Source organism: Lynx rufus, unplaced genomic scaffold, assembly GCF_022079265.1.
Source record: "Lynx rufus isolate CCGP_SWC_20201006 ecotype Redwood Valley unplaced genomic scaffold, mLynRuf1.p SCAF_3, whole genome shotgun sequence".
Lineage (NCBI taxonomy): Eukaryota > Metazoa > Chordata > Mammalia > Carnivora > Felidae > Lynx > Lynx rufus.
This window is the reverse complement of record NW_025814845.1, coordinates 56,102,130-56,130,080: the sequence shown is the minus strand read 5'-3', so window position 1 is coordinate 56,130,080 and position 27,951 is coordinate 56,102,130. Positions and strand designations below refer to the sequence as shown.

Below are 27,951 nucleotides of genomic sequence, written 5' to 3'. Positions count from 1 at the left end.
AAGGTATATGTGCATGTTTTGTCAACTGGTGGGTTTCACTATGCAGTATTTATTATATATTGTAAATGATATGTATTATATAATTGGTTTACTATTACAGCACAACAGTTTATTCTAAACATAGTGGCATGACATTTACTATTCCTTAGTTTCTGTAGATAAGACATATGGGCACACAGTGTGGCTAGATTTTCTTGCCCAGAGTCTCAGGGGCTGAAATCAAGGTATCTGCTGATGAGTAGAGTTCTCATCTATAGGCTGTAGGAGAAAATCTGCTTTCAGGCTTATTGTTGTTGATAGGAGTTGTAGGACTGAGATCCTGATTTCCTGTGGACTGTCAGCTGGGGCTGCTCTTACCTTCTTGAGGTTGCCCTCATTCTTTAACATGTGGCCCAGTCCATCTTCATGCCAGCACAGTAGAATCCTTCTAATGGTAAGAATCTCTGATTTCCCTTTCTCCAAGTAGCCTAGAAAAGCTTTGTTTTTCATGGGCTCATGTGATAAGGTCAGTCTCACTCAGATAATATTCCTGTCTTTAGGTCAACTGTGCCACATTATGTAACCTAATCATGGGGATAAAAGCTATCAAATCCACAGTCCCAAGACTGTGAGTTCACAGAGTGAGTTCACCAGAGCTGGGTAATCTTGGGAACATTGTAGAATTTCCAGTACACAGTGACTTGGTAGAGACCCTTTCATTTCTTTGAAAACTCCCCAAATGTCAGTATCTTTAAGTGTTTTCTCTGGGGTTTTTTAATTTCTTGACAGAGACATTTACCAGTTTTTGTCTGGTGAATGATAAACCTGGCTACCTGAATTTTGGGAGCTTAGAGTGGGAAGAGGCTGAGGATCTCACTGTTTGACATGCATACACTTATTTAATCTTCATTTCCATTTAGTATAACGTCTCTTTCTTATCTGTATCTAATGACTACTAATCCTGGGCCTTTCTGGTTGGTTTCTATAGAGAACAATCATCTGGCTGTGCTGTTTGGGAATGGAGTCTTTGAGTGTTTGACTGCTTCTCACAGTGTTCAGCTAGTCTCTCTGTATAATGACCCAAGCCTTACCCCTGTATCTGGGACCTGTACTTCCTGAGTCCTGATGGGCTGATCACCTTGTTTCTCTTTTGATATCTATGTTTCTGTTTATTCTGTTCTGCTAAGTCCATTACTTCTCCTCTTTTTTTTTGTCTTTATAAGTGGGAATTAGGTTGAGTAAGTCTTAGGGAAAAAAGAGAAAATAATTATCTTAAAATCAGAAATGTAGGTAATTTTTCAATGTACTTTTTCTCTTCTGTATTTTATGTAGCCTATACTGTCTTATTAGGACATTTTTGGTCACAAGTGACATGGTTCTGTTGTTCAGTTGATTAAATGTTAGAATTGGGAAAGAATCATTTGACCACATCTTTTCTGATTTTTGATCTTCATTGATTAATATTTAATAACTGGATAAGACCAGTAAAAAAAGGATCATCATAATCCAGAGTAGCTACAATGAATTCATTTTCAATCAGTGTGTTATTTGAAGGGTTACCATTTATATCTTAGGTTACTTCCTACCTAGTTATATTTACTAAAATGGTTATCTTTACTTATGAAGATATGAGAAGACAAAAATTTAATATGGAATATTTTGTTTTCACTGTTCTTTCTTTTTAAGGCAGTGGTTACTTTCTACTAATCCAGATATATCCTCTTCCCTAGTTCTCTTGCTGTTATTGACAAATAATTGTTATATAACTGATCTCAATTGGCTAAAAAATTGGAGCTATTGTCTCATGTGAAAATGCGTCTGTGGCTTTGGTTTCTATAGTGTTAGGATACTTAACTAATCATAAATATCTTAATAAATACTACTATAGCAGATTCAGACTATGGTTGGATTTTATTTTTAGTGACACAAATTATATAGTAGGTATCAGTCTTATCAGACTGAGACTGTCTTTATTCCTTGCACATCTTGATTGTAACACATACCAAATTTGATTGCTCTGACCATTTGTTATATCTAAAATCATAAAGGTTTCCTGCCAGAATTATTTTTGGTTCTATAAGATGTAGTATTTGATATCTTGGGTTTTTCAGAAAGGAGATAAGTATAAACTTTCGTAAACTTTATTATTATTTTTTAATTTATTAAATGTTTATTTTCATTTTTGAGAGAGAGAGACAGTGTGAGCATGGGAGGGGCAATGAGAGAGGGAGACACAGAATGTGAAGCAGTCTCCAGGCTCTGAGCTGTCATCACAGAGCCCGACGTGGGGCTCGAACTCATGAACCGTGAGATCATGACCTAAGCCGAAGTCAGATGCTCAACTGACTAAGCCACCCAGGCACCCCAATTTTTGTGAACTTTAAACACAAACTTATGTGATGTTATTAAGCCCTTCCAATGTGAAAGGATATGTTTATTATTACCATTTGAGTGGTTTTTTTTGGATTGATGTCTTAGTTAATTAGTTTGCTTTAAAACCTGTGATAGTGCTTCTTGAACTTTACTGTGCCTCTGAATTGGTTGGGGATCTTTTTTTAAAAATGCAGGTTTTGGATGAGTAAATCTTCGGGCCCAAAATTCTGCAGTTCTAACATGCTCCCAAATGACAGCAATGCTTTTTGTCCATGTACCACATGTTGAGGAGCAGTGATCCAAAATATCTAGGTATTTATCTTCAAGTTGGAGCAGATGTTTTTAATCCTGGCTGTGCATTAGAATCTTGGCACTTTAAAAATATATGTATGCCTAGGCTCCACCTCTTACTTAATACATCTTTAGATGGAGGAGAGCTTAGCATCTGTATTTTTGAAAAGCTCCGCTGAGATGGGCAGCCTGGATTAAGCACCACTGAGTTAGAATAATAAAGGTTAAAGATAAATTTGCTTTGTAGTGATATCTGGAAAAGCAGTAAATTATATTCATGCAGGTGGTTACTAACCAGTTCTGCTTTTGAATTTGTTTTCTTTTGGTGTTCTGAATGATTTTTAGATATGATTTTGAGTACATGTAATAAGTTATAGATGTAATTTGAAATAAATAGGTGCTTATATATAGGTTATCTTTTGTATGTATGGCCTATTATGTCTTGTTAGGCCATTTTTGGTCACAAGTGGTAGTAAGCCACCTAAACAGTCTTAAGCAAAAGTGGGGATCTACCGAAAGTATGGGGATTGTTCTGATTCCTGGCACTAAAATAACGTTATCAGAACTCTGTTTTCTTTATATTTCTCTGCCCTCCTCTCCTCTAATTGACGTATTTTGTGTGGTCTTTTTTTCTCTGTAGTCATGAAAGTGGCCAAATAGCTCATCACTCACATCTTAGCAATTTAGTAACCTTTGAACATATAGGTCCTACCAAACCAATGCAAAAGTCTGAGTGAGGACTCCTTGTTGTTCCCTCATAGGCCAAAGACCCATTTCTGGCACCAGAGAGTCACAGGGTCAAGCACTTACAGACCACATGGAAGGAATAAGATTATTAGAGAATTGGAGAACAGTGATTTCCCAAAAGATTCCAGGCAGACAATATATATGTCAAGTGTAACATTTGAAGGTTGTTTGCTAACATATATAGAGTTAAGTAACTTGACTTTTGCTTTGTTTCTCCTTTTGGGTGTGTCCATATTGGTGTGAAAATAATATAATAGGAATAGGCAAATTATCTACGGCTGATGGTAAAGCCTTTGCAGATCCTGAAGTGCTTCGGAGGTTGACGTCGTCTGTTAGTTGTGCGTTGGATGAAGCTGCTGCTGCACTTACCCGGATGAGAGCTGAAAGCACAGCGAATGCAGGGCAGTCGGACAAGTAAGAACATTTTCTCTGTGATTGATATAAAAACGTTTTCTTAAAAGTAGCTAATGTTCACTGAGCTTTTATTTTGTGCATGGCGTGGAAGTATATGTGAAATACTATATGTGATATCTCGTTTTTACTCACATAAAGCCCTAAAGCAATGGATTTTGTTTTTACTCTCATTTTACTCATGAAAAGCTCAAGGCTTTTTACTCTCATTTTTACTCATGAAAAGCTGACAAGTGGCAAAGCTCAGACACCAGTGATGCAAGACTGACTTCTTAGCCAATATGTTATAAAAGAGCTTTTGCTTATTTAATAGATTTTGTTGTCTTTTAATGTTTTGGTGACAAAGAAATAAATGCTTTCTAATTAGTCATGCCATTTCTAGTTCATGTGCATTGTTCTGACCATTTTATTTTATTAAAAAAAAATTTTTTTTTTAATGTTTATTTCTGAGACAGAGAGAGACAGAACATGGGTGGGGGAGGGGCAGAGAGCGAGGGAGACACAGAATCAGAAGCAGGCTCCAGGCTCTGAGCTGTCAGCACAGAGCCTGATGCGGGGCTCTAACTCACAGACCGCAAGATAATGACTTCAGCCGAAGTCCGATGCTCAACCGACTGAGCCACCCAGGCGCCCCTGTTCTGAGCATTTTAAATAGCAAGGTTTTAATTTATTTGTTTTATGAATGTTCAAGAAATATCATGGATCTAGTTCCCATAATTTGAATGTAAGTGAGTCCCAGGGATTTTATTTTTGTATCCCCTACAATTTCTTTTCTATAGTACTTTATAGTTACGGCTCAGTGAATATTTTGTGACTTTGCTATTTGAAGTTTTTCTGGTGATCTCACTCAATAAAAATCATACCATCTCATATATAAAACCAATTATGGATAATATATGAAAAAATGGATATAAGCTTTAAGGAAGCAAATGGAAAAGAATTATTAATATGTTACATTTTTTTGATTACTCAGAGGCTTGTTTTCCTTTAATTAAAATGAAGCCATTTTATTTATTTTAGCAGTTGCCTTTAACCAGTTGAGAAAATGGGAATATTCTTTTATATATGGGTTTAGAGTGTAAAAAATAGCATTTAAGGATTGTCTTTTGGGGCACCTGGGTGGCTCAGTCATTAAGCATCTGACTTTGGCTCAGGTCGTGATCTCAGGGTTCATGAGTTTGAGTCCCATGTCAGGTGAGCTTGAGCCCCACTTTGGTGAGTCCCACTTCTCTCTGCCATCCCTCCCCAACTCTTCTCCTGGGATTCACTTTCTCTCTCTGCCCCTTGCTCACTTGTACCCACTGTCTCTTAAAAAAAAAAAAAAAAAAGGATTGTCTTTGTATAATAGTGTTTTTATGTAACATCTTTTAAGAGCATGAAAAAGAAGCTGTATAGTATTAACAAGAAAATTTGCTGTTTCTCTTGGCTCTGTATTCATCTTCATTGGTTTAGATTTTTGTGTTTTTATTAATTTACTGTTCTTCTCATAGATTGACCCTCTTTCTTTTGTTAACTTCAAGTTCTGTTTCTTAATTAACAGTTTTACTACCCTGTAATATTATTGATATTCTCTTAAATATGGTGCCTGTTTAGACTGTCAAGAAAGAAAGTTAAAAGCACCTTGAAGAGTATATTAAGGCTAGTTCAAGCAGGAAGTAGAACAGAAAAATAAAAAGTCACTGATTCTTTGGCATTGAGTATATTAGAAGAACAGAGCATGTTTGTGACAATCATTTATTCAGCAAAGCTTGAGAAATATAGTGGAGTGCATTGATGTTATATGCTAGATTTTATTAGTTAAGTGTGGTGCCATGTGCCAGATCTCATAAGTTTGAAATTTGAACTGTTGCTACAGTAATTCCTATAAGCTTGTTTTAAAGCTAGCATACACATATGGAAATGTCTGAGTGCAAGCCTGAATGGGATAGTAGAGTAGGGTGTGTGTGTGCCTGAGGAAGAAAGAAAATATAAGAGTCCATGTGAAAGAGAGAAAAGATGTTCTTACACAGAAATGTCTTGTAGGAAGGATTTGTCTTACATCTGTTTAAAGGTAATAGAGAACACTGGGTCTGAGGACTGTTAGTGTCCTTTAAAATGGGAAATTACGAGACAAGGACACTAAGTGTTGTTCAAGACATTGACGTAGGTAAGGGGACAATACAGTTAACAAGTAAGTAAAATATGTAACATGGCACACGATGATGAGAACTATGGGGAAAAATTGAATGGGAAAGTGCCAGGGCAATGTTTGGGGTTGGAAGTCATGGTGCATTTTTTTTTTTAATTTTTTTTTTTTTCAATGTTTATTTATTTTTGGGACAGAGAGAGACAGAGCATGAACGGGGGAGGGGCAGAGAGAGAAGGAGACACAGAATCGGAAACAGGCTCCAGGCTCTGAGCCATCAGCCCAGAGCCTGATGCGGGGCTTGAACTCACAGACCGCGAGATCGTGACCTGGCTGAAGTCGGACGCTTAACCGACTGCGCCACCCAGGCGCCCCTCATGGTGCATTTTTAAGAGTAGTCAAGGAGATCCTCCCTTAAAAGGTGTCATTTTAGCAAAGACCTGAAATTGGTAAGGGTGTGAGCTGTGTCTGAGAGGTCTTGCCAGAGGAACAGCAAATACAGGTATCTTAGAGTTGGAGCTTAATTAGCATTTTTTATGAAAAGCAGGAAAGCCAATCAGTGTGGCTAAAGTGGAAAGACCAAGAGTGATGAATAGGTGATGAAACCAGAGAGGTAAAAAGTAGGAGTGTGAGACCCTACCACTGGACAGATCTTGTAAGTACTTTGGCTTTTAGTGTGAGATCAGAAGCCAAATGGAGGATTCTGAACAGAGGACTGCCATGATATACTTTCCTTTAAACAAGATCTCTCACTCAGGCTGCCATGTTGAAAGAGTCTGAAGGAAAACAAAGGTAACAGCAGGGAGACTGTTTAGGAGACTTTGCCATTAATCCAGGCTAAAGATGATGTTCTTGAATCTGGGTGGCAGTAATAATAAAGGTATAGAAAAGAGGTTCCATGGATGACTTCAGTACCAGAAGTGACAGGACCTTGAAAAGGATGATATAAGAATTGACTTATATTTGAAATAAAGAGAATGTTAATTAAGAGCACTGGATTTAGTGTTTTTCTTCGGATGGATTTTATCCAAAAATAGAATTTTTTAGAAATGTCCATAGTTGGAATTATTTTGGGAAGTTTATAGGGCAAACACTTTACTCTCAGTCTAATTTTCTGTTGTTCCACTTTTTCTACTTTCCTTTTGCTTGAATTTAGCATTTGCCTCGCCTGGGTATTTTTCAGATTTCGACTAAATATGATACATAAGTAAATACTTCAAAAAAGAATTTCCTTATCGTTTATTCATATTTTACTCAAAATTATATGCTTGTAACTTTCCTGTCTGATTTCCCTTTAATTGATGGAAGGATTCAAGTAGACCTTTATAATTAGTATAAGTTTTACCTGTTTTATTAAATACATTTTTATTAACTTTTATATGTTTTCTCATGACCAAGCAAAAAGGAAGTACAATTATTACCTGTATTTTGTTCATGTGATTTTCCATAAATTTTATGTTTTAGAATTTTGGGTTTTTTCCAGTGATAGTAAAGTGGACTTTGTACTTCAGTGCATAGCTATAAACATCTTATAATGTTGATAATTCTAATTCAGTGAATTTTATGAGTAGATTTTAGTGAACTGAGTCATTTTCAGTTTTCTGTTTCTTATGGATCATATTGAAGTGATCATTCTTGTTTAGCACGACTGTCCAGATTAACCTCAAAAACCAATACTTATGGTGTGTAATTTTTAACATTTTTATATGCTAATGTTATAATATTCTTCCCTAATAGCCGCAGTTTGGCAGAAGCCTGTTCAGAAGGAGATGTAAATGCTGTGCGAAAGTTACTCATTGAAGGGCGGAGCGTAAATGAGCACACTGAGGAAGGGGAGAGCCTCCTTTGTTTAGCTTGTTCTGCTGGATACTATGAGCTTGCACAGGTTTGTAGTATCAAAATAAAGCACATGGGCTGTTTTTGTTTTTGTTTTTTAATCTGGCCTACTTAGACAAGAAATAATAAAATAAACTCAACCATTAGGCTCATTTCAACAAATTTTTGTTAGATACATGTTGTGATTATGGGCTCTGACCATAAATCACTAGGTAGGTGTTAACGTAAACATGTTCCACATGTTTTGATGAATATATTGTTTTCTAATATCATTTAAACTTTTTCTTTCATAAGGTTTTGTTGGCAATGCATGCAAATGTGGAAGATAGGGGAATCAAAGGTGACATTACACCTTTAATGGCTGCTGCTAATGGAGGACATGTCAAAATTGTGAAGTTGCTGCTAGCTCATAAAGCCGATGTCAATGCACAGTCTTCAACAGGTTATTCATGTTTCTTCTTTCAGTTTTGTTAAATATTAGCACCTTTTGGTAATAACTATGTCACATGAAAATCATCATTAGTACAGCTTTTGCAGTGCTCTAATTATGAAGTACTGCACATTTTCCTAAGTGTATGCATTAGATTTAAAGTATAAAAATATTTTGAATAAAGTTTCTCTTTTGTGTCTGAGGATGATTACTTGGCCTTTTGAGGTTCTTTTAGATTAAATTAAACACTGGCCTAGTTAGAAGGACTACCCTCTTGGAAATGGGCTATAGTTCTTCAATCCAGGTTTCCTATTTTTCAGGGAAGAAGGGAAGGGAAGATAGGGAAAACAAGAAGGATATGGAACAAAAGGCAGGTCTATCATTGTCTACTGTTACTAAATTGTGGCCTATAGAAAAAAAAAATTATGAAAACATTGTGTCCTACAATGGACATGACTTTAGTTTAAACTAACTTTATTTTTTTCTTCAAATTTGGGCATGGATGGATTTATATAAAACTTCTAACAATTAAATGAAAATATATTTTGTGCATCTTCATGCAGGATTTTCAAATTTGTTAAATAATTGAAAGAATTTTTATGATCTTACAGGTTCTGGTTGGAAGGGGTTTAGAAATCATTATTTTACCCAGAAGGTTTATTTTTTCCCCCTGTAACACAGGAGATTTTTATCATCAAGAAGGAATGTTTTTGAAATTATGTAGCTTTGATCAGTTAACTGATAATTGAATTTGTAGGAAATCAAATATGTATAATTAAAAGGAACAGTATGAGATGTACCTATATATGATGAATAATTATCCTCCCAAAATAAAGCTTCTGAAACATTTCTCCAATTAAGGTTACAATGAACATAACTTTTTTTTTATATGAAAAGTTAGTTTCAGAATTGCTCAGTTCTTTGATAACTCTACAGTCGTGTTAAGTGTGTCTATTTTCCATATATATTTGACCCTGATACTAAATGGAAAGAATTGGGAGTTGATTTCAGTAAGATAAAAGGCAATGGGAAAGGAATGATATATATTTTCTAAATTTATTAAAATTATAGTCTCCCATTTCAGTTTTCTTCCTGATGCTAACTAAATTAGGATCTTTTTATTTTGATATTTTATGTTAATGTCTTTTTGTTTTTCTTATAATAGGCAATACAGCACTTACATACGCTTGTGCTGGAGGCTATGTAGATGTTGTAAAGGTGCTCTTGGAATCCGGTGCTAGTATCGAGGACCATAATGAAAATGGTCATACTCCTCTTATGGAAGCTGGAAGTGCTGGACATGTGGAAGTAGCCAGATTGCTGCTAGAAAATGGGGCTGGCATTAATACGCATTCCAATGAATTTAAAGAGAGTGCCCTTACATTAGCTTGTTACAAAGGTACGGTATAAAACATTTTTTTAAAACAAAGTTTTTAAGTACATGAGGTGACAGTTATTTTATATAATAGAGTTTTTAAATTAAAAAGCAAATTAAGAGGTGGCAATAGAATATGGTATGTAATTAACCTAAAAGGGTTTAAAGTGTTTCAGAGTTTAATATGTAAAATTTTAAAATATAGACTTAATATTATAAATATATGTCAATGAAAAATGACTGTTACATGATTCAGTTGTTTTATCAGAAACAGTTATTTAATTTTAATTATGCACTGTACTTTTTAATGGTTTTTGTGTCAGAATATTTTTCATGGTTCACACGAAAGAATCCTATTGACTCCAGAAGTATTTGGCCTATAAATTTAAAAGTAAATACAATCAAAGTAGCTAGAATGATCCATTAATAGGAATGTTCTTAAGCTATTTCTCATGATACTAAGAAGAAAGGAGAAAAATTGAAGAGACTAGAGGAGATTTGAGAAATGAAAAGTGGTGTGAAGAGAGTTTGAATTCTAAAGAACAATTCTAGAGTATCGTCAATACATTTCATAAAGTTAGAAGGAAGAGCTGGTTGAAAGTGAGAAAAACACGTACCCATACCTTTGTATTTGTATATGTATATGGATATGTGACTATAAAAGGGGTATGTGATATTTTAAATGATGTCAATCAACCTGAAAATATTGGTAATACAGAAACATACCCTCCTTTGAGAGGGCAAGACAATTGTCTGGAAAGTGTCTTGGTCTTCAGCTAGTTAATGCTCTAGATTCTAGATTCTAAAAAAGATAACCACAGAGCCAATACTTCTCAAAGTCTACCTTTTTGACAGATAAATGGCTATTAACTAAGGAACTTTTTAAAAACCAAATTTTATGTCTGCTTTCATACCATCTGCAGCTGTGTCATCTTTGTATCATAAAATAAGTGATAATCTTGACCATTAGGTGTCAAGAAACAGCGCTTACAAGGCAAGGTACAGAGTTCAAGGAGGCACTTCCTCTCAATGGCTGAATCACTTCACCCACCAAGCTTGTGAGAGAACACTTCCTTAAATTTTACACCTAGGCCCTTGATTGCCCTACCCTAGTACTGGCTCTGGTGTTGTTTTGTTTCATTCTATTTTAGAGTGGCCAAGGTTGTGTAAGGTCATCTGGAAAAATTTCCTTTACAAACAATGGTTAAAATAACCCTTAAATACATACATGACTAAAATATAAGTTAAATGTGAAAATATGCTCTATCTAAAGTGCTTTTGATTGGTGTTAACAGAGCTTCAGGTAAGGATGGTTAGGAAACACAGCTGAGATCCCTTACTTCCCTAGTACTGTTTGGTAATTAGGCAGAGGCTTATGTTCATTGGGAGGAGAGGAATTAAGCCTTGGGACAGCCTCTCCAGGACAGGCTGATTGATTGGGTGACTCTCTCCCCTTTTCACAAATACTTTTGAACCCGGAACTGGCTGTTTTTACCACTTAGTCCCAGCTGGCCAGAAGAGCTTTGAGACCAGGCTACATATAACTACTCTTCCCTCTCTCCTTTGCTTATAGCCCCACCCTGCTTTCCAAGGGGCGTCTGAGGTTGGGGCTTGCAGGCTTTAATTAGAAGCTGGATATAGAACTGAGCTGGTGGAGAACATCTCTGCTACTTACAAGGAACCATGGACCCTCTCCCTTTCCTCTAATTTTGGGTGAGGTCTTCTAGGACATAGATTGACAAGGAGAAGATGCAGAAGGGATAGAACTCAGGCTGAGACTGAACGTTGATGTGGATCTTTGGGAAGGGAGAATGACAGAGAGGAAAGGGAGGGAGGTAGGTAGCAAAAACAAAATACGGCAGATGCTAAGTTACTTATTGAAGTTAGTTTTAATTGTTTATGATTTTACCATCTGCTCCTTCCCCTTGGTCCTGATTGAGCATTGACTGCAACTCTTAACAAACAATATTGGAAAAAAATTAAGTCATTTTTCTATTGTTACTTGCATAGTGTCTGAAGTCCTTGTCTTTTTAACTACTCGTAAGATGTCTTTATTTGAACTGAAGCATATGGTTTATTTGAAACTACATAAATGTAAATACAAGGGTAAGAGTGTGTGTGTGTATGTATATATTATGTACACATATATGTATGTGTGTGTGTATGATATCTAAATAAATGCATAAGTGTAAACTAAATGGTGTGGTTTCGAAAATATTTTTTTATATATACAGTTCCCAATTTACAGGCAGATTGTTCTTAAAAAGTCTGTGAGTTAGTAATTGAAACTTAAAACACATTTCCTCATAGAAATAACTTCAATTATTATTATCCCAGGCAACTAATTCACAAAAGCTAATTTGTTCCATACCATAAATAAATAGAGCATGCCTCAGCTCTTAGAAAAGGTTATAGAAGGGATATTTGGGGTTTTAGATTTCAGTGACATCTTTGCTCTGTTGCATTGGGGTTGTAGTAGCGGCAACAGGGTAAAAAGTAGAAGAGCAAGAATCACTTGTATAATTTATGTGTGACACTTGAGGGTGGCTTGTAGCTGACTTTAGTGTTATGCTTATAAATTTATTGCTATAAGTTAAATATAACTTTTTAAAATACTGTAACTTGTTACATTTTTTGGAATAATAAAATATCTTATAATAATCTTACACATTTTGGTTTAGGACACCTAGAGATGGTGCGATTTCTTTTGGAAGCAGGGGCAGATCAAGAGCATAAAACAGATGAAATGCACACTGCTCTAATGGAGGCTTGCATGGTAAGACTGGTGAAATACATACATGAAATGTATCTGTATATTTCATAAAGACAGTGCTAGTGTATGTTGGGGACCTTATTCTTAAGTTCAAAGATTTGTTTATTATAGATTTATTGTAGAACAGAACCTCAGCTATCTGAATTGTGACCAGTGTTCAGAGCCAGTTGTACAATATTAACTTCTACTAAAGATGCTTTCTGGAGCTTTACAGAACTACTTTTATTTTCCTAGTCTCCCATAACTATGCTGGTTTTACATAGTTGGGACAAAAAGCAACTATTTAAAAAATTGATCAAGGATATTAAGAAGAATATAAACCACAAGTATGCATATAATACTAAGCATAGCAAATACATCAAACCAAAAATGTAACTTCTGAAAAATTTGAAATTAGAGTGTTATTTGTGTAACATAATTCCCCCTATATGAATGGTGTTTTCTGAGCTTTTAATTCCTTTTGTAAGAACTCTCTTTTTAGAGTTTGTACTTAAGAACAGGTAATAATAGTCCTCTTAAACTTTTGTATCTCAGTATATGATTTGTGGCAGAGAAATGGATCAGAATAACATTGTAGACAGATTTACAAGAAAAACATGCCAAAGATGGAAAAAGGCACCAAATGAATTTAAGTTTCTTATCTCAACTTCCCTTCAGAGAATGATTATTGAAAGGATGTTAAATTTTAATTACTAATTTTTAAAAATATTAGGTAACTAATTGAAACCTGAGTTATCTTTGTTTTCTTTATTGTCATGCTAATATTTCCTTTAGTAAATTATCCTTTGAAGAAACACGAGTTTTCTTTCAAGGTCTTAAGTTTCCATCTGTTAAAATTAGGATAATATCCTTCTCTCGGGTTGTTGTGAGGATTAAATGGTATAATGCATATAAAACACATCAGTAATATCCCCATGATAAGGAACTTAAAACATCCTTGTGACCACCACTAGATTAGAAAGTATATAGATTAAGAAATTAAAATAGAGCATTTTGTAGACCTAATCAGTACGTACTGGAAGTGTTATAAGTAGATGAAAGATATTAGTAGTGGCCCAACATTTCAAAGCTTGCTAAGAGAATGGGGTTTTAAACTGGACTTTAAAAGAAATGTAGGAGTTGACTATATATGGAGGTAGAAAATTCTGAACCGAAGGAAGGCAAAGTAACCATTGTAATGGGGCATTAAAGTTGTGTAACATGGCAAGCACAGAGGTAAAAATGGGTGTGATGTGTACAAAAAAAGATGAAATGTCTGTGAGGTAATATATAGAAGGAAAATTTATATTAGAGGTTAAAAAAAAAAATTAGAGTGTCTTGGAGTTGCCAGTAGTTAGGAAAGCTGTTGGAAAGGGAGACCAGCAAAGGGGACAGAAGATAGAACTCCTTTCTCTTTTAATTTTTACTGGCATTTAAATGTTGAAAAACAAAAGGAAGTACCATCTACATACTGTGTTCCCTTTCCCCTAACACATTATCTACAATTCTCTACCTTCTCCAAAAAATACTGCCAATTTTTTTCCTGCCTAATCAAAAGTTTGCTTCTCTTTAAGGTTTCGACGAGAATTGTACTTTCCCTTTCTAAACTTTATCTAGTTAGCATTTAAGTATATACCATGAGGTGCTGATGTTATATCATAGTAGTCTTTTGTTTCATGTACTTAATGTCTTTTTTTCCCCTAATGGTTAATAAGCTTCTTCATTGAAGGAAGGTATTATTTTTCTACATGTTTCATAGCCTCAACCTCTATTTCCCCATCTATGCCACAGAAATACAGATAGGTCTTAATTAATACTTGATTTCTCATCTGCTAAATGTAGATTTATTATTCTTATTTGACTGTCAGTAAGCCTTCATTGTACAGTAATTGAGAAATCTTCATATTTTTAACAATTGTTTTTAATGGTGCTGATTTAATTTTTTTAATTGCATTGTAATTAGGATGGCCATGTTGAAGTAGCTAGGTTACTTCTTGACAGTGGTGCCCAAGTGAACATGCCTGCTGATTCATTTGAGTCACCATTGACTTTGGCTGCATGTGGTGGGCATGTGGAACTTGCGGCTTTACTTATTGAAAGAGGAGCTAGCCTGGAAGAAGTCAATGATGAAGGTTATACACCACTGATGGAGGCAGCTCGTGAAGGACATGAAGAAATGGTGGCATTACTTCTAGGCCAAGGTAACCATACCAGTGAAAACAGTAAAGCATAAATGTGTAAAACATAACATTAAAATAGTACAAAACTGGGTTTCTGTGTTTTCTCTTTCTAGTAGATGTGTAACAAGATGTTGTCACAAAAACAACGTATTTGCTTTGAAAATAGCTTCCATACTGTGCTAAACAAAATCAAATAGACCGCTTTAATATAGAACTTTTCAGGCATCGTGTGCTTTGTGAATACAAGCAGAGAACTGGGGGTGAGGTAGGGGTGTAGATTATGTAGAGGCATATATGAGATTTGACATTTCTCAAAGTGGTATATTGAGAGAATTTCTCTTGGGGCAGGATACCTATTAATAAATATTTGATATATCTAGGGTTTCATGGGACACAGTATGGGAAATCCTACCATAAGGATGAACTTGAGGAGAACGTAAGAATGTATTTATAAGAAGCTGTAAAAGAATCGGCACACAGTAGACTTTTCTTTTGAGAAAAGTGAAATGGTTACTTTGCGGTATTAAGCCATATTCAGTTTAGAAGTAATCTCCTATCTCTCTATATATTTGTAGCCAAGTTTTATATCTCTTTTAGTAGTAAGGTTTTTGTTTGGACAAATTTAAGAGGAGTGGAACATTAAAAAAAGCATATTGGCTATAACTTTAAAAGCAGAGGTATTGTAGCACACTTCTTAGGTTTGAATCACAAGTTTCTAACCTTCTGTGCCTGAATTTAGTCTTCTGTAGGGTTGCTGTGAAAGTTTATATATCTATATCTGTAGATATAGATATATAGGCACACTTATGTGCCTTCTGGCTGAATAAATCTTAGTCCAGCTGTGTGCATCAAATGTAGACTCATGGATGTTATTTTTAATAACTTTTTCTTTATTCGTACTGCCTCTCAGTAGGGGAGAAGCACTATATTTAGCAAAATAATATAAATGTTTATTTTTGAAGTATAGTTTATTAGGAAACAATCATGTTTTGCTTATCTCTGGAATAAGTTAGTGAGTTCCTTAAAATAATTAGAATTTTCATTCTAGGAGCAAATATCAATGCACAGACAGAAGAAACTCAAGAAACTGCCTTGACTCTGGCTTGCTGTGGAGGCTTTCTGGAAGTGGCAGACTTTCTAATAAAGGCAGGAGCTGATATAGAACTAGGGTGTTCTACCCCTTTAATGGAAGCTGCTCAAGAGGGTCATTTGGAGTTAGTTAAATACTTATTAGCTGCAGGTAGGCATTTTTGCATTTGGAAAGAGTTTTTTACATGATTTATCCAAGTAAAAATGTTATAATGCAAGTAACTTTTTTCTGATGTTATGATACACTGATTGTGTGTTTAAAAATGTGGTAAAAAGTTGTGGTAACTTTATAACTAATTTACCTTATTACTGTTTGAAGTATCTGTAGCTTTAATTTCAAGCAATAATCTATTTCTGATTTTTTTATTTTTTGCTTTTAAAGATGCTGACAGTCTTCTGTATTTCTAGAAATGGGTGACTATTTTGTCTAATTTGAAGACATATGGCTTATTTAGAAATTTCTGTGTCCATCATTTATGTCTTACAATTCTTTTATTAAGTCTCTGTATTGTTTAATACTACTACAGGAGCTAACGTTCATGCAACAACAGCAACAGGGGATACAGCACTAACATATGCCTGTGAGAATGGTCATACCGATGTAGCAGATGTCCTACTTCAAGCAGGAGCAGATCTGGTAAACTATGTCACTTTTTAAATCCTAATACTTAAAACCAAGACAAATTAATTAAAAGTTCAGTGGAGATTACAGATAAAAGGTATTTCTTTTAATTTTCTGTTGGCCTTTTTGCTATTTTTTCTCTCATTTGGTCATTGTTTTTTCCTACACTCTTTGGTGTCTGTTTTTTTTTTCTTGTTAGTGGCGTCATACAATCTATTTCCCCTTGTCCCCCATAAAAGGGAAATTTTGTATTAGATACATTAATACAAAGTTTTTCTTAGGTACTTAGCTATTTTTAGAATATAAGTATTTAATACTCCTCAACTTACAACTTAGTAAGAAGGATGAAATACTGAGTTTATTGTAGGGTGGATTATGAAGAGATGTCACAGCAAAAGTACAGACAATAAAGAAGCTCAGAAGATGTAAAGACGTCATCTGAGATATTACATTAAGGTTTAGAAAGGTGGATATGGTGATGTGACAAAAGAGATATTCCTGTTGGAAAAAATAGTGTGAGGACAGCCTGACGGGGAAGGAAAAGCAAACGTGTGTGGGGAAAATAGTCTTCCAGTTTCACGTGTGAGGAAGTAGAAGTGAGACATGAAAAGGTAGTTAAAACTTAAGTACCCATATGTTCGTGGGGCTGAGATTAACAAGCAAGTGTGTGTTCTTGTAGAAGTTCATAGTTTATGACAAAAATTCACAGGCAAGCAGAAACAGACTCCTCCATTAACTAGTTTTGCCAACTTTAACTTCTCTTTCCTCATTTATGGAAGGGGAAGAGTGGAACTGGATTACTATTGTGGTCTCTTTCAGTTCTGTGTATGTTAGTAAAGCTCTTGAAGCCCTTATGGCACGTATTATACTCTAGTTAGTTGTGTGCCTATTTCTTCAGGATTAGATTTTGAGCTTTCCAGTGTTTACCACAGTGACTGTGAAACATACAGCAATGTATCTTGCTTAGTTAATTGCAATTCAAACAACTTAGTGTGTGGCTTAAGAGAAGACTCGAAAGTTGTTCATCAGATGTGAGTGTTAAAAAATATATATATTGTATGTATTATAACTCAAATCTTTATATTCTAAAATATAACTTGGAAAATTTCTCCAAGTGTTCTCATTACCCAGCAATAAGAAGAAGGCAATAGATTCTCCATTTTTTGAGACCCAGAAATCTCTAGTAAGACGTTGTAATTGGTGGTTTTTGAGATATTAAGTCACTAGCCTTGTTGTTTTCATATAAGATAATGTGGTTTTAATGGGAGGTCCATAAAGAAAGGGAATGATGTACTTGCAGAAATTCATACAGGTAGGATGCAAGGTTACAAAAAGAAAATCACTTGGAGTAGATGGAGATAATGCTGATTGGAGAAGGATGTGCTAGAGTGCCATTCACTGGTCAAGTTCTACAGTCCTTTTGGTAGAGAGAGAGAGAAGGAAAAATTACCCAGATGGATTTAGATGAAGGTGTCACAATCACATGAATATAATTTCAGTTCTTAAATTACATCTGTAGAACATGTTTCTAATTTGAGTTTTAAATTTAAAAATGTATTCCTTAAATTTATTTCATTTCAAAGCATGATATTTAATATCTTTAGACTTAGAAATTAGTCCAGTTCTTTTCCTTTTTATTTTCATGAAAAAGAATAACTGTACACTAGCAATTAAATATCAATTAAGTCTGTGTTTTTTACATAGGAACATGAATCTGAAGGTGGAAGGACTCCTTTAATGAAAGCTGCAAGAGCTGGTCATGTTTGTACTGTTCAGTTCTTAATTAGTAAAGGTAGGTTTGGGTAAGCAGTAGTTTTTTTTTTCCCCAAAGGTGTCTATTCCCTGCCCTTGGATATTTAGAGATTGAGAGGTAAAGGACAATTTTTGGGTATGACTGGTGGAGGGATGCTACTGAGATTTTGTGAGTGGGTGGTTGATAAATATCCTCAATGCATAGAGCATCTCCAAACAGTTCCATAGTCCCAAACTATGAAGGATTGTCATACTGAGTACCATCCTTGTGAAGGAACACTTACATAAAGAAAAATTTCTCTATGTAAAATTTTGAGGGTTTAGATAACTTAAAGTCTGTTCTGTTTATGTAATAATGTATCCTGAAACCTGGATTCTTATGCCACTGAATTACTTTAAGGCAAGTCACTTTTCTACTCTACATATCCTTGGGCCTAAGTTTCCTTCTTTGTAAAATATAGAGAAATGGTCATAAATACGGTATAAAAAGTATTCAAAACTGAAATGTGATAAAAACCAAAATGCATGGAAGATTTTCATCTATGGTCAGTAATTCTACTTTGAATATCAAAAACCATTTTAAATGACTAACGTATCATATTATTACTTCCTTTAAATTATTTGTGAGGTGTTTACTGTGTAAGTTCAAGTTGAAATAGTGTTGTATGCAGAATTCATCATACTTTTTTTTTTTTAATGTTTATTTATTTATTTTTGAGAGGAGAGCATACACACACTTGTGTGACAGGGGCAGGGGCAAAGAGAAAGGGAGACAGAGAATCCCAAGCAGGCTCCACGCTGTCAGCACAGAGCCCTATGCAGGGATTGATGCCACGAAACCTGAGATCATGAATTGAGCCAAAAGTAAGAGGCAGATGCTTAACTGACTGAACCACCCAGGCGCCCCACAGATTTCATCATATCCTTAAGTATAGGATATGAAAGATTTTACTGTTGATTCAACATTGATAAAAGAAAGACTATACAAGCCATGTACAATTAAAATGGCAATATATACCATTTCCTTCTTAGCAAAAATACTAAAGAAATCTCAAGTTTGTAATTGTTAATAATAGCAAAAGAAACTAAGTCAGAAATAAGTTACTGGTCAAATTACTTTGGGCAATTTGAACACTTATTTGTGATGTATATTTATGCCATAGTATTTTCAAGAATGGAATTATTTATATAATCACAATCCTCTCTTTGATAAATTTTAATTAATCAGATTCCATTTTCTTTCTGCTATTTTATATCCATTTCCTGCATTGCCTAGCACACTGTCTAAATCAGAGATGAATTCATATTGGAGGGGCAGTGTACCTGTTTTCATGCTCAGATATTTCCCAGTGAAAGAAGCCAGTAGTACTATTACTTTCTATTCCCTGGTAATTCTCTACATACCTAGAGAAGGACTTAAAATGTAGATAAAATTTTGTTTTACTTTTTTAAAACCAATTACATTAGGAGTAATACATACATTTATTTTTATCTTCTACCAGTGCATACTAAAATATTCACGGATGAAATTATGTCATGTTTGTCTGGGATTTGCTTTAGAGTAATTCAAGATGGGAGAGGAGAATTGATAATGGGTTTATGTGAAATGAGATTGGCTGTGTGTTTATAATCATTGAAGCTGGGTAATGGGTATATGGATATTCATTATGCTATTTTCTCTATTCTTTATGATTTTGAAATTTACCATAATTTAAGAAACCTCAGTCTCCTAACATGATTTCCTATGTCTTGTCTGTTTTAGGAGCGAATGTGAATAGAACCACAGCTAATAATGACCATACTGTACTGTCCCTGGCTTGTGCAGGGGGTCATCTGGCAGTGGTGGAACTACTTTTGGCTCATGGGGCAGATCCTACTCATCGTTTAAAAGTATGTAACTCAAATGTTTCGGGTAGCATTGTGAATTAATTCTTCACTCTTGAACATTAGAAAATATCATCTACCAGTTCGATTTATAATGGCATTCTAAACATATTCATTTTCTTCTGTTTTATTAGAGGAAAGTGTTCTTTACTAAACCTAAGATTTTAATTGCTAGGGCCTGTTAGTTTTATCATCCTTAATGGTTCTGTAAGTTAACTTATTTTTTTTTTAATTTTTCCCTTTCTGTGTCCACTCTTAGGATGGCTCAACTATGTTGATAGAAGCAGCAAAAGGTGGCCATACGAGTGTTGTTTGCTATCTTTTGGACTATCCTAATAATTTGCTTTCGGCCCCTCCACCAGATGTCACTCAGTTAACCCCCCCATCCCACGATTTAAATAGGGTAAGATTCAAAACGAAAACATTTTATATCATATCTTCTTTATCCTCCTTTGGCTCATAGTTTCAGTTTAAACAGATCTGACTATACTTTGTTATAATATGTAGTTCTCTTTATAGGTATGCAGTTGAAATGGTTAATGATATAATCTGGTTTAATATTCAGATTGTAGATTGATGTGATTTTGCTTTGTTTTCTTACTATGGCAAGAATAACCATTTGAATTCAAAGTGCATTAAAAAAAGCGTTGTGGAGAATAATTTGGCAACAACATATTTTAAGTAAATATATCAGTGTCTGAGATTAATACCATATTACAAATATTTTGAAGAAGTCTTTATAACTTATTCTTAAAGCATGTTATTTAATGGAGTGTGTAGGAAAAGCAGAGATATAATCAGTTTCCTTTGTCTTAGGCTCCTCGTGTACCAGTTCAAGCACTGCCCATGGTTGTCCCACCTCAGGAGCCTGACAAACCACCTGCCAATGTTGCCACTACTCTTCCCATCAGGAATAAAGGTCAGTTATACTTCTGAAGACTGTTTTGTACATGTTATCCAGGTAAAAATGATAAGATTACCAAAAAACCTAGCCATTTATAATTATTTTTCCACAAAAGGTGAATATTACTAAGTTGACATAATTAAAAATTTTTTTTACTAGTGAAAAAGGCATGTTACTGTGAGAGAAGATAGTTAATAGCACTGATTTATGCTAGAATTGTCAGCATTAGCAGGAGAAATTCAGATGCTCATCTCTGATGCAGTTCTGATTATCCACCATTTCTTGTAATAACTGGTCATTTCTATTCGTGTTAAACTGTTAGGCTGGGTATAGTTGGATGACATTTTTGTAAATTACTTAAATTTCTGTAGTGATCTAAGGCATAAAATGAACAAGTTAGATCAAAATTAAACTATATTTTAGAGTAACTGGTTTAATGTAGATTTTATATCTGGGCTACCTTTCTCAGTCAATAATTGAAAGTTACTTCAGATATGCTTGTTTGTTTCTCTAGAACTCTGAGGTCCATATTTGACTTGTGGATGTTACACCATGCATGTTTTAAGTCATGTCCCAAAACATTACAGCTACCAGTTTGAATCAGTTTTTCTTTTTAAAAAGTTTCACCTGAAGAACCAATGTGGTTTTAATTTTTTGGTTTTTAGCTACCTATATTATTTTACCAACAAGAATACTAAGTATTTCCACCAGCTCTTTACAGTCACTACTACCAGTCTAGAGCCTTGGCACCTTTTTCAGTTGGTGTAGCAAACAACTGATTGCTGCACCCATAGCCAGATCTGTTTATTTACCTGGCTGTCAGAAGATACAGTGGATGGCGTAGTCCAGCATCTTTTCTTCCAGGGAAACTGAATCCCAAATCTCTACTGGCCAGGTAGCTGTGTGAATATGTGAATTTATATCTTGCCTTTATCAGTCTTGAAGATGGTAGTCCCCCAACAAAGACAAATTTTAGCTGGATTTAGATTTCCCGGTACTTCTCAGTGGTTTGGGTACTCTTTGTGTGTATGTGTGTGTGTTTAAAAGACATAGACTATCAAATGTGGAAAAACCTTGACTTAGAGGTCTAAGTTTTCCTTACATCTTAATAATCTAGCGTTATTTTTCTGTTCTGATGATAAGTTTTTACATCTCTATGACCAGATGAAGTATCTACACATAGCCTTAGATTTTACTTTAATTGCACCACTTAGATCTCACAGACCTGCATCCCTCTATTGTCTAATTTTAGCCATGTGATATTTTTAAAATTAATTTCCCAGAGATTTCTCTATGCACATAAAATACATACATTTTATATTTATGATAAAGAAGGTGGATTTGTTTTTAAACTTCTTAACAGTGCATTTTCACCTTCTGTGGATATGATAACTTGGTGCATAACTGTTGGCACTAAACCTCCCAACAGTAACTCTGTAATGAGGATGCCATTCATGTGCACTTCTGAGGGGGTTTCTTTTTCACACAGCTGCTTCTAAACAAAAGTCCAGCAGCCATTTGCCAGCAAACAGCCAGGATGTACAGGGTTACATCACCAATCAGTCTCCAGAGAGCATTGTAGAAGAGGCTCAGGGAAAGTTAACAGAACTGGAACAGAGGATAAAAGAAGCCATAGAAAAGAATGCACAGCTGCAGTCCTTGGAACTGGCTCACGCTGACCAACTTACCAAGGAGAAGATCGAGGAGCTGAACAAAACAAGGGAGGAACAAATTCAGAAGAAACAAAAGATTTTGGAGGAGCTACAGAAAGTAGAACGAGAGTTACAACTGAAAACTCAGCAGCAGCTAAAAAAGCAGTATCTAGAGGTTAAAGCTCAAAGAATTCAACTTCAGCAGCAGCAGCAACAGTCTTGCCAACATCTGGGACTGCTAACTCCTGTTGGGGTTGGAGAACAGCTTTCCGAGGGAGACTATGCACGGTTACAGCAAGTGGATCCCGTTTTGCTTAAAGATGAACCCCAGCAGACTGCTGCTCAGATGGGTTTTGCACCAATCCAGCCTCTGGCCATGCCTCAAGCTTTGCCTCTGGCGGCAGGTCCCTTGCCTCCAGGGTCCATCGCAAATCTTACAGAACTGCAAGGAGTGATAGTTGGACAGCCAGTACTGGGCCAAGCACAGTTGGCAGGGCTGGGGCAAGGAATTCTGACAGAAACACAACAAGGGTTAATGGTAGCCAGCCCTGCTCAGACCCTCAATGACACGCTGGATGACATCATGGCAGGTGGGTTTATATTGTTATGAGCAGGTATCAAATATGATTTGCTTAAGGCGAGTAAGAGTGTGCCAGAATTTTTTGCCATTACCCAACTTGAGAACTATTTTTGGACTCTTGACCCATGTATATCCTTAGAAGTATTAGTTCAATCTCAGAAGTTCTCAGACGGATACAGGTCGAATTAAAGATTAGCTCATGCAATACAAGTGACTGAAACTTTTTGGCTTAGCTGGGTAGGCTGGGGATCTAGGTTTTTTCAGTAGTGGGGTTGATGTTTGAGTTTTTGTTTTTGATTTTGTTTTTTCTCTTTAAGTTCAGAATACTAAGATTGAATTTTGGCTTTTGTGCTTCTGTATTCACACCATTAAACTGGGAAATTGATAGAAGTTGAAGTGCAAAACTAGTAGGACACATCAGGAAGCTTATTTGTGAACAGAAATACTTTATATCCTAATGGATCAGACTTCAAACCTGATGGATATTAAAAAAAAAAAAATTAAACACTTTTACAACGATAATAAAGTACCAAACCAAATAGGGTTTGATTGTATGTCAGTGATTTTATCCCCTGTGAATGTTAATGTGTAGTCTCTTTCTAACTGTATTATGGGAAGTTGTGGTCCCCTGACAGTATCATAAATGATATATCTTTCAGTGTGTAGCCAGCGAAATTATATTCCATTATAATTAGTTTCATTGCAAGAAGAAATATTTTAGAAGGTTGTTTTAATGATTCTAGTTTTTGGTACTTACTTTTTGTGAGTTCTGTAACAAAGTAGTAGAATGAGATTCTACAGGATTATAAGCCATAAGAATGCTATACTGTGAAGGATAATTTTCTTGATTTAAGAAAAAGATAAAAAAGAAAATTTGAAAAGGAAGGAAAAGAGAAAAAGGCAGCAAGTAGTTGAAATTTGATAGTATTTATCTGTTTTCTTCCCCCTTTTTTTATTCTTTGTTCTATACTTCTATATGATTAAGTTTCTCTAATTTTGAAACTGTTTTGGCAGCATTATATAGTATGATGAGGTTATATATAATTTATCTTTCATCTTTCAAAAACATAAAAGAAAATTAAATTGTATAGTGTTGAGATATTTAGCTAACATTCAGAAATTAAGACACCAGCTAATGAGACAGATTTTGTTCTTACAAATTGCTCTAAAGTTTCCTAGTTCTCTTTTAGTATCACCCCAGCAACAATATGTGGAATGAAATTCTTTGCTAATCTTAGAGGGTGCAATAGTCTAATAATCATTAGTAAGAACTGTGAAGATTCTTATAGTGATAAATATAAAATATTTCTATATATTTGAAAATTACTATTAATCACCATTAGCTGCTTATAATAATTGGGATTGCAATTAAAGAAATGTTAGTATCTTATGAAAATTGTACATAAAATTTTTCTATAGATTTGAAAATTACTATTAATCACCATTAGCTGGTTATAATAATTGGGAATACAATTAAAGAAACATTGGTATCTTATGAAGATTGGAGCACAGTAGCCAAAAGTCCCAAATTTGGTGTTACTTACATGGCCACTAATCTAGGTCATAATGGTCTTCTTTCTATTATGTTGGTTGAACTACCCAAAAATGTATCAAGTTATTTAAATGAAGAATGGACATTCCTACCAGGGAATACTTAAAAAAAATTTTTTTTTTGATATGCTATCAGAATTTACATGATGTTCTTGGGCATAGTTATCAACCTTGATTTGCCAGTTGTACAGTTTTTATGCTGATCAGAATTATCAGAGGTTTGTAAAGTAGTTTTTCTGTTAATTGGTTTACCAAACAAAAACAATTAAATTCTGCCTTTGTGTTCCAGGTGTTTTCATATAAAAAAAATTTCAAAAGCACACAAGTTTTTAGGAAATAGGATAAATACTTCCCATTATAAAAATACTTTTCCTCTTTATTATGCCCATTTATATGGAGAGAGGAGAGATGACCAGATGGAAGAGCAGGATTAAAAACATCCAACCACTTACCTGCAGTCCATCCCTGTCATCATGCATGTGCAAATGCATAAACATACACATATACTAATGCACTCACTTCTACGACTTTTTTCTTTAGACAACTTCTTTGGTAGTATTTGTTCTTTCAGTTGACTGATGATCATTTCCATTTCTTTCTTTGGGTTTCTTAATATTTTGTAACCTCATTAGGTGCCGTATTCCTTCCCCACTTAAGCATAACCTCTTCTTTTTCTTTAAAGAACCTAAATAAACTTGTTCTTTATTCCAATTTATTAGACTTTTCTTGTAAGATTCAGTATCATTTTCTGTAGTACTTGGCTGACCCAAATCTTCTGTCTTGCCTGTTCTCCATCCTTGTCAGAGCAAAATCAGTTCCCTATTTAGCTAGTCTTAACACCTTGCCTTTGCTGTGCTCTCAAGTTCTTTCTTTCCTTACCTAATGTTAAAACTTTTCTAGAGCATCTGGTGCTCCTTCTCTAAAATCAGACCCTAAAATGAAGTACCACATGTAAAGATCTATACCAGAGTTCCTTCAGGTACCTGCATATTTATAAGTTGTTACTTTTAACTGTAGGGAATGATTGAGTGACAGGCAGGTATTTAGTTCTAATAAACCAATTTCATAACTACCCGAAATGAAATGAAATGAAATGAAATGAAATGAAATGAGGGAATTGGTGTTTCCTCTCCTTTTAGATGAGGTGGCAAGAACAAGCAATTTGACCCAAAATAAGAAAACTAATTTTAGTGTGTTCTTTAAAAGAACTTATTCCAGTTAAAATGTAAATAACAATATAGTCATTTAATAGTAAAGCTTAGATTTTTTTTACTATTGTGAAATAAAAATCAGTTCTTTGGACAGATTGGTGTTCATTCTGTTTAAGCTGATTTTTGTATTTAGCATTTTTATTTGTGAAAATCAGTCAAATCAGAGGAGATTATGGAATCTGTTTTAAGAGCCATAGATTTTATATGGTTTTGAGATTTTATATCTAGAATGTGTACATTTAAATTAACTTGATTTTTTTAACATAAAACTATCAATATGGAATAACAATATCAAGGTCATTAGATGATCAATTTAATATATTAGTACATGCCCTTTTCTATTTATCTGGATCCCTAAGGATTCAAACAGTGTTTTGTTTTGTTTTGTTTTGTTTCCTTTCTTTGTTTTTTCTTTAGCTTTTAAGTGGACTTAAAAATGTATAATCATAGAATGTGTGTTGCTATAATGTATAGTGTATGTTTGTGCCTGAACTAAGGATTTCATGTAAAATAGATTTCTTAATTGACAATCATGTTTATAATTGTTATAATAAGGTCAATTTCAGTTTTATTCTTGGCAGGATCATAACCTCTTTTGCCTGGTTTCAGATCCAGTTGTGAATCATGATTGTTTTCTGTCTGATGTAGTTGATAAGTATGTTGGTAACACACATCCACGCTACTGTTGACCATTCAAAGATTTATGCCCACACTTCAGTGCTATAGCATTTTTAATAGGGGGGAAAAAGGGTTGGTGTTCACATATCAGCTCCAGAAGTGAATCCATGAGGGAATATAAATACCCTCAGTTGCCACCACTTCTGGAGTCCTCCCACCTCAAGTACTGACCTAATTAGCCCCTTATTAATTTGCATATTTTGGTGAAAATAATATCATGGAAAAATTATACTTAGAACTAACAATAATCTATATTTGAAGGATGATTGTGCATACATTTATTTCTACCTTAATCTTTTAATTTTGTCCTCGTCAGTGTGATTGCTGGTTTGATTGGTGGGCATTTTAACCCCCTCAGAATAATTCTACATGTGGGAAACTATATTTCTGTGTGAGGATCAAATTTTTATATTTTACTATACGGTCCTACTGAGGACTACCATTCAGAAAGTTACCATCCCCCAGTCTGCAGTTAGTAAAAGAGTAGGAAGTGTTTTAAATGATTCTATAGTGAGGTTCTCCCCAGTGATACTACTTTCATTGGAATATAAGGTGTGACATTGGCAGGTTAAAACTCACACTTTCCTCCGTCTGAACTTGACTGTTTTACCTTTTATTCGTTTTCTGATTAAGAAGCTATAATGAAAAAAAAAAAAGAAGCTATAATGAACAACTATCCATTTGCATTTATATTCAATTTTAATTCATAAGAATATTTTTGTTTTCAGGGTTATTTTGAATTGAGGTTTTATGAATACATACTGTAAGAGAGGAATTTGGTTTTCACATGGATTATTATTTAGAAAATGGGTTATTCTCAATATACTTTTTATTTTTAGATTGTTATCCCAAGTCAGAAATAACCAGAAAAGTGAGTTATTAGTGCTGTGACAGTTTACCTATAGACCTTTTGTTTTAAGAAGTCTTTAAATATTTTCTAATAATTATTTCTTACTGTTACCTAACAATGTTTCATCCTTATTAAGTGCAGTTATTTTGTTCAACAGCAGTCAGTGGAAGAGCATCTGCAATGTCAAACACTCCTACACACAGTATCGCTGCTTCCATTTCCCAACCTCAGACTCCAACTCCAAGTCCTATCATCTCTCCTTCAGCCATGCTTCCTATCTACCCTGCCATTGATATTGATGCACAGGTAAGCTCTAACTTCAGGATGGATGGTTTTTAACTAAAATTATATCATCAGTAAAAACATTAATCATCTTAGACTTAAGTCATCTTAGACTGTTTTGTCTCCAGCCAGAGATCTGAGCCACAGTTAGGAATGCGAATCCACATTTTAAAAAATAAAATACCAAATACAGATTATTACTGATAATTATGTGATGGTCTGGTTTTCAAGGTCATCAGTAACTTTTTTTTAACTGTAGTCTAGAAGAGGTTGTTAAAAGAAATAACTTATTTATAATTAGTATGTATTTTCTTCTAATTATAAATTAGAAGCATAGCTTCTATAATAATAGAAGCTATGCTTCTAATTTATAATGGGTTACACATAAAAGATTCTT

General features: G+C 34.6%; 1 protein-coding gene across 4 annotated transcripts in view; it reads left to right on the top strand.

Annotated features, from left to right (window-relative positions):
• The window catches only part of ANKRD17 (ankyrin repeat domain 17), a 165,056-nt gene that overhangs the window by 84,409 nt on the left and 52,696 nt on the right, over positions 1-27,951 (top strand). Inside the window, exons 3-16 of one of the 4 annotated variants that reach the window (XM_047092429.1) lie at positions 3,648-3,804; positions 7,664-7,811; positions 8,057-8,204; positions 9,358-9,591; positions 12,249-12,343; positions 14,283-14,520; positions 15,548-15,739; positions 16,116-16,225; positions 17,915-18,002; positions 19,725-19,852; positions 20,106-20,249; positions 20,663-20,765; positions 22,240-22,992; positions 27,433-27,578. In XM_047092429.1, the coding sequence (XP_046948385.1) occupies positions 3,648-3,804; positions 7,664-7,811; positions 8,057-8,204; positions 9,358-9,591; positions 12,249-12,343; positions 14,283-14,520; positions 15,548-15,739; positions 16,116-16,225; positions 17,915-18,002; positions 19,725-19,852; positions 20,106-20,249; positions 20,663-20,765; positions 22,240-22,992; positions 27,433-27,578 (2,684 nt within the window). Of the gene's footprint in view, positions 1-3,647; positions 3,805-7,663; positions 7,812-8,056; positions 8,205-9,357; positions 9,592-12,248; positions 12,344-14,282; positions 14,521-15,547; positions 15,740-16,115; positions 16,226-17,914; positions 18,003-19,724; positions 19,853-20,105; positions 20,250-20,662; positions 20,766-22,239; positions 22,993-27,429; positions 27,579-27,951 lie in introns of all 4 variants that reach the window. The other 3 variants (XM_047092428.1, XM_047092430.1, XM_047092427.1) reach the window with 3 other exon arrangements.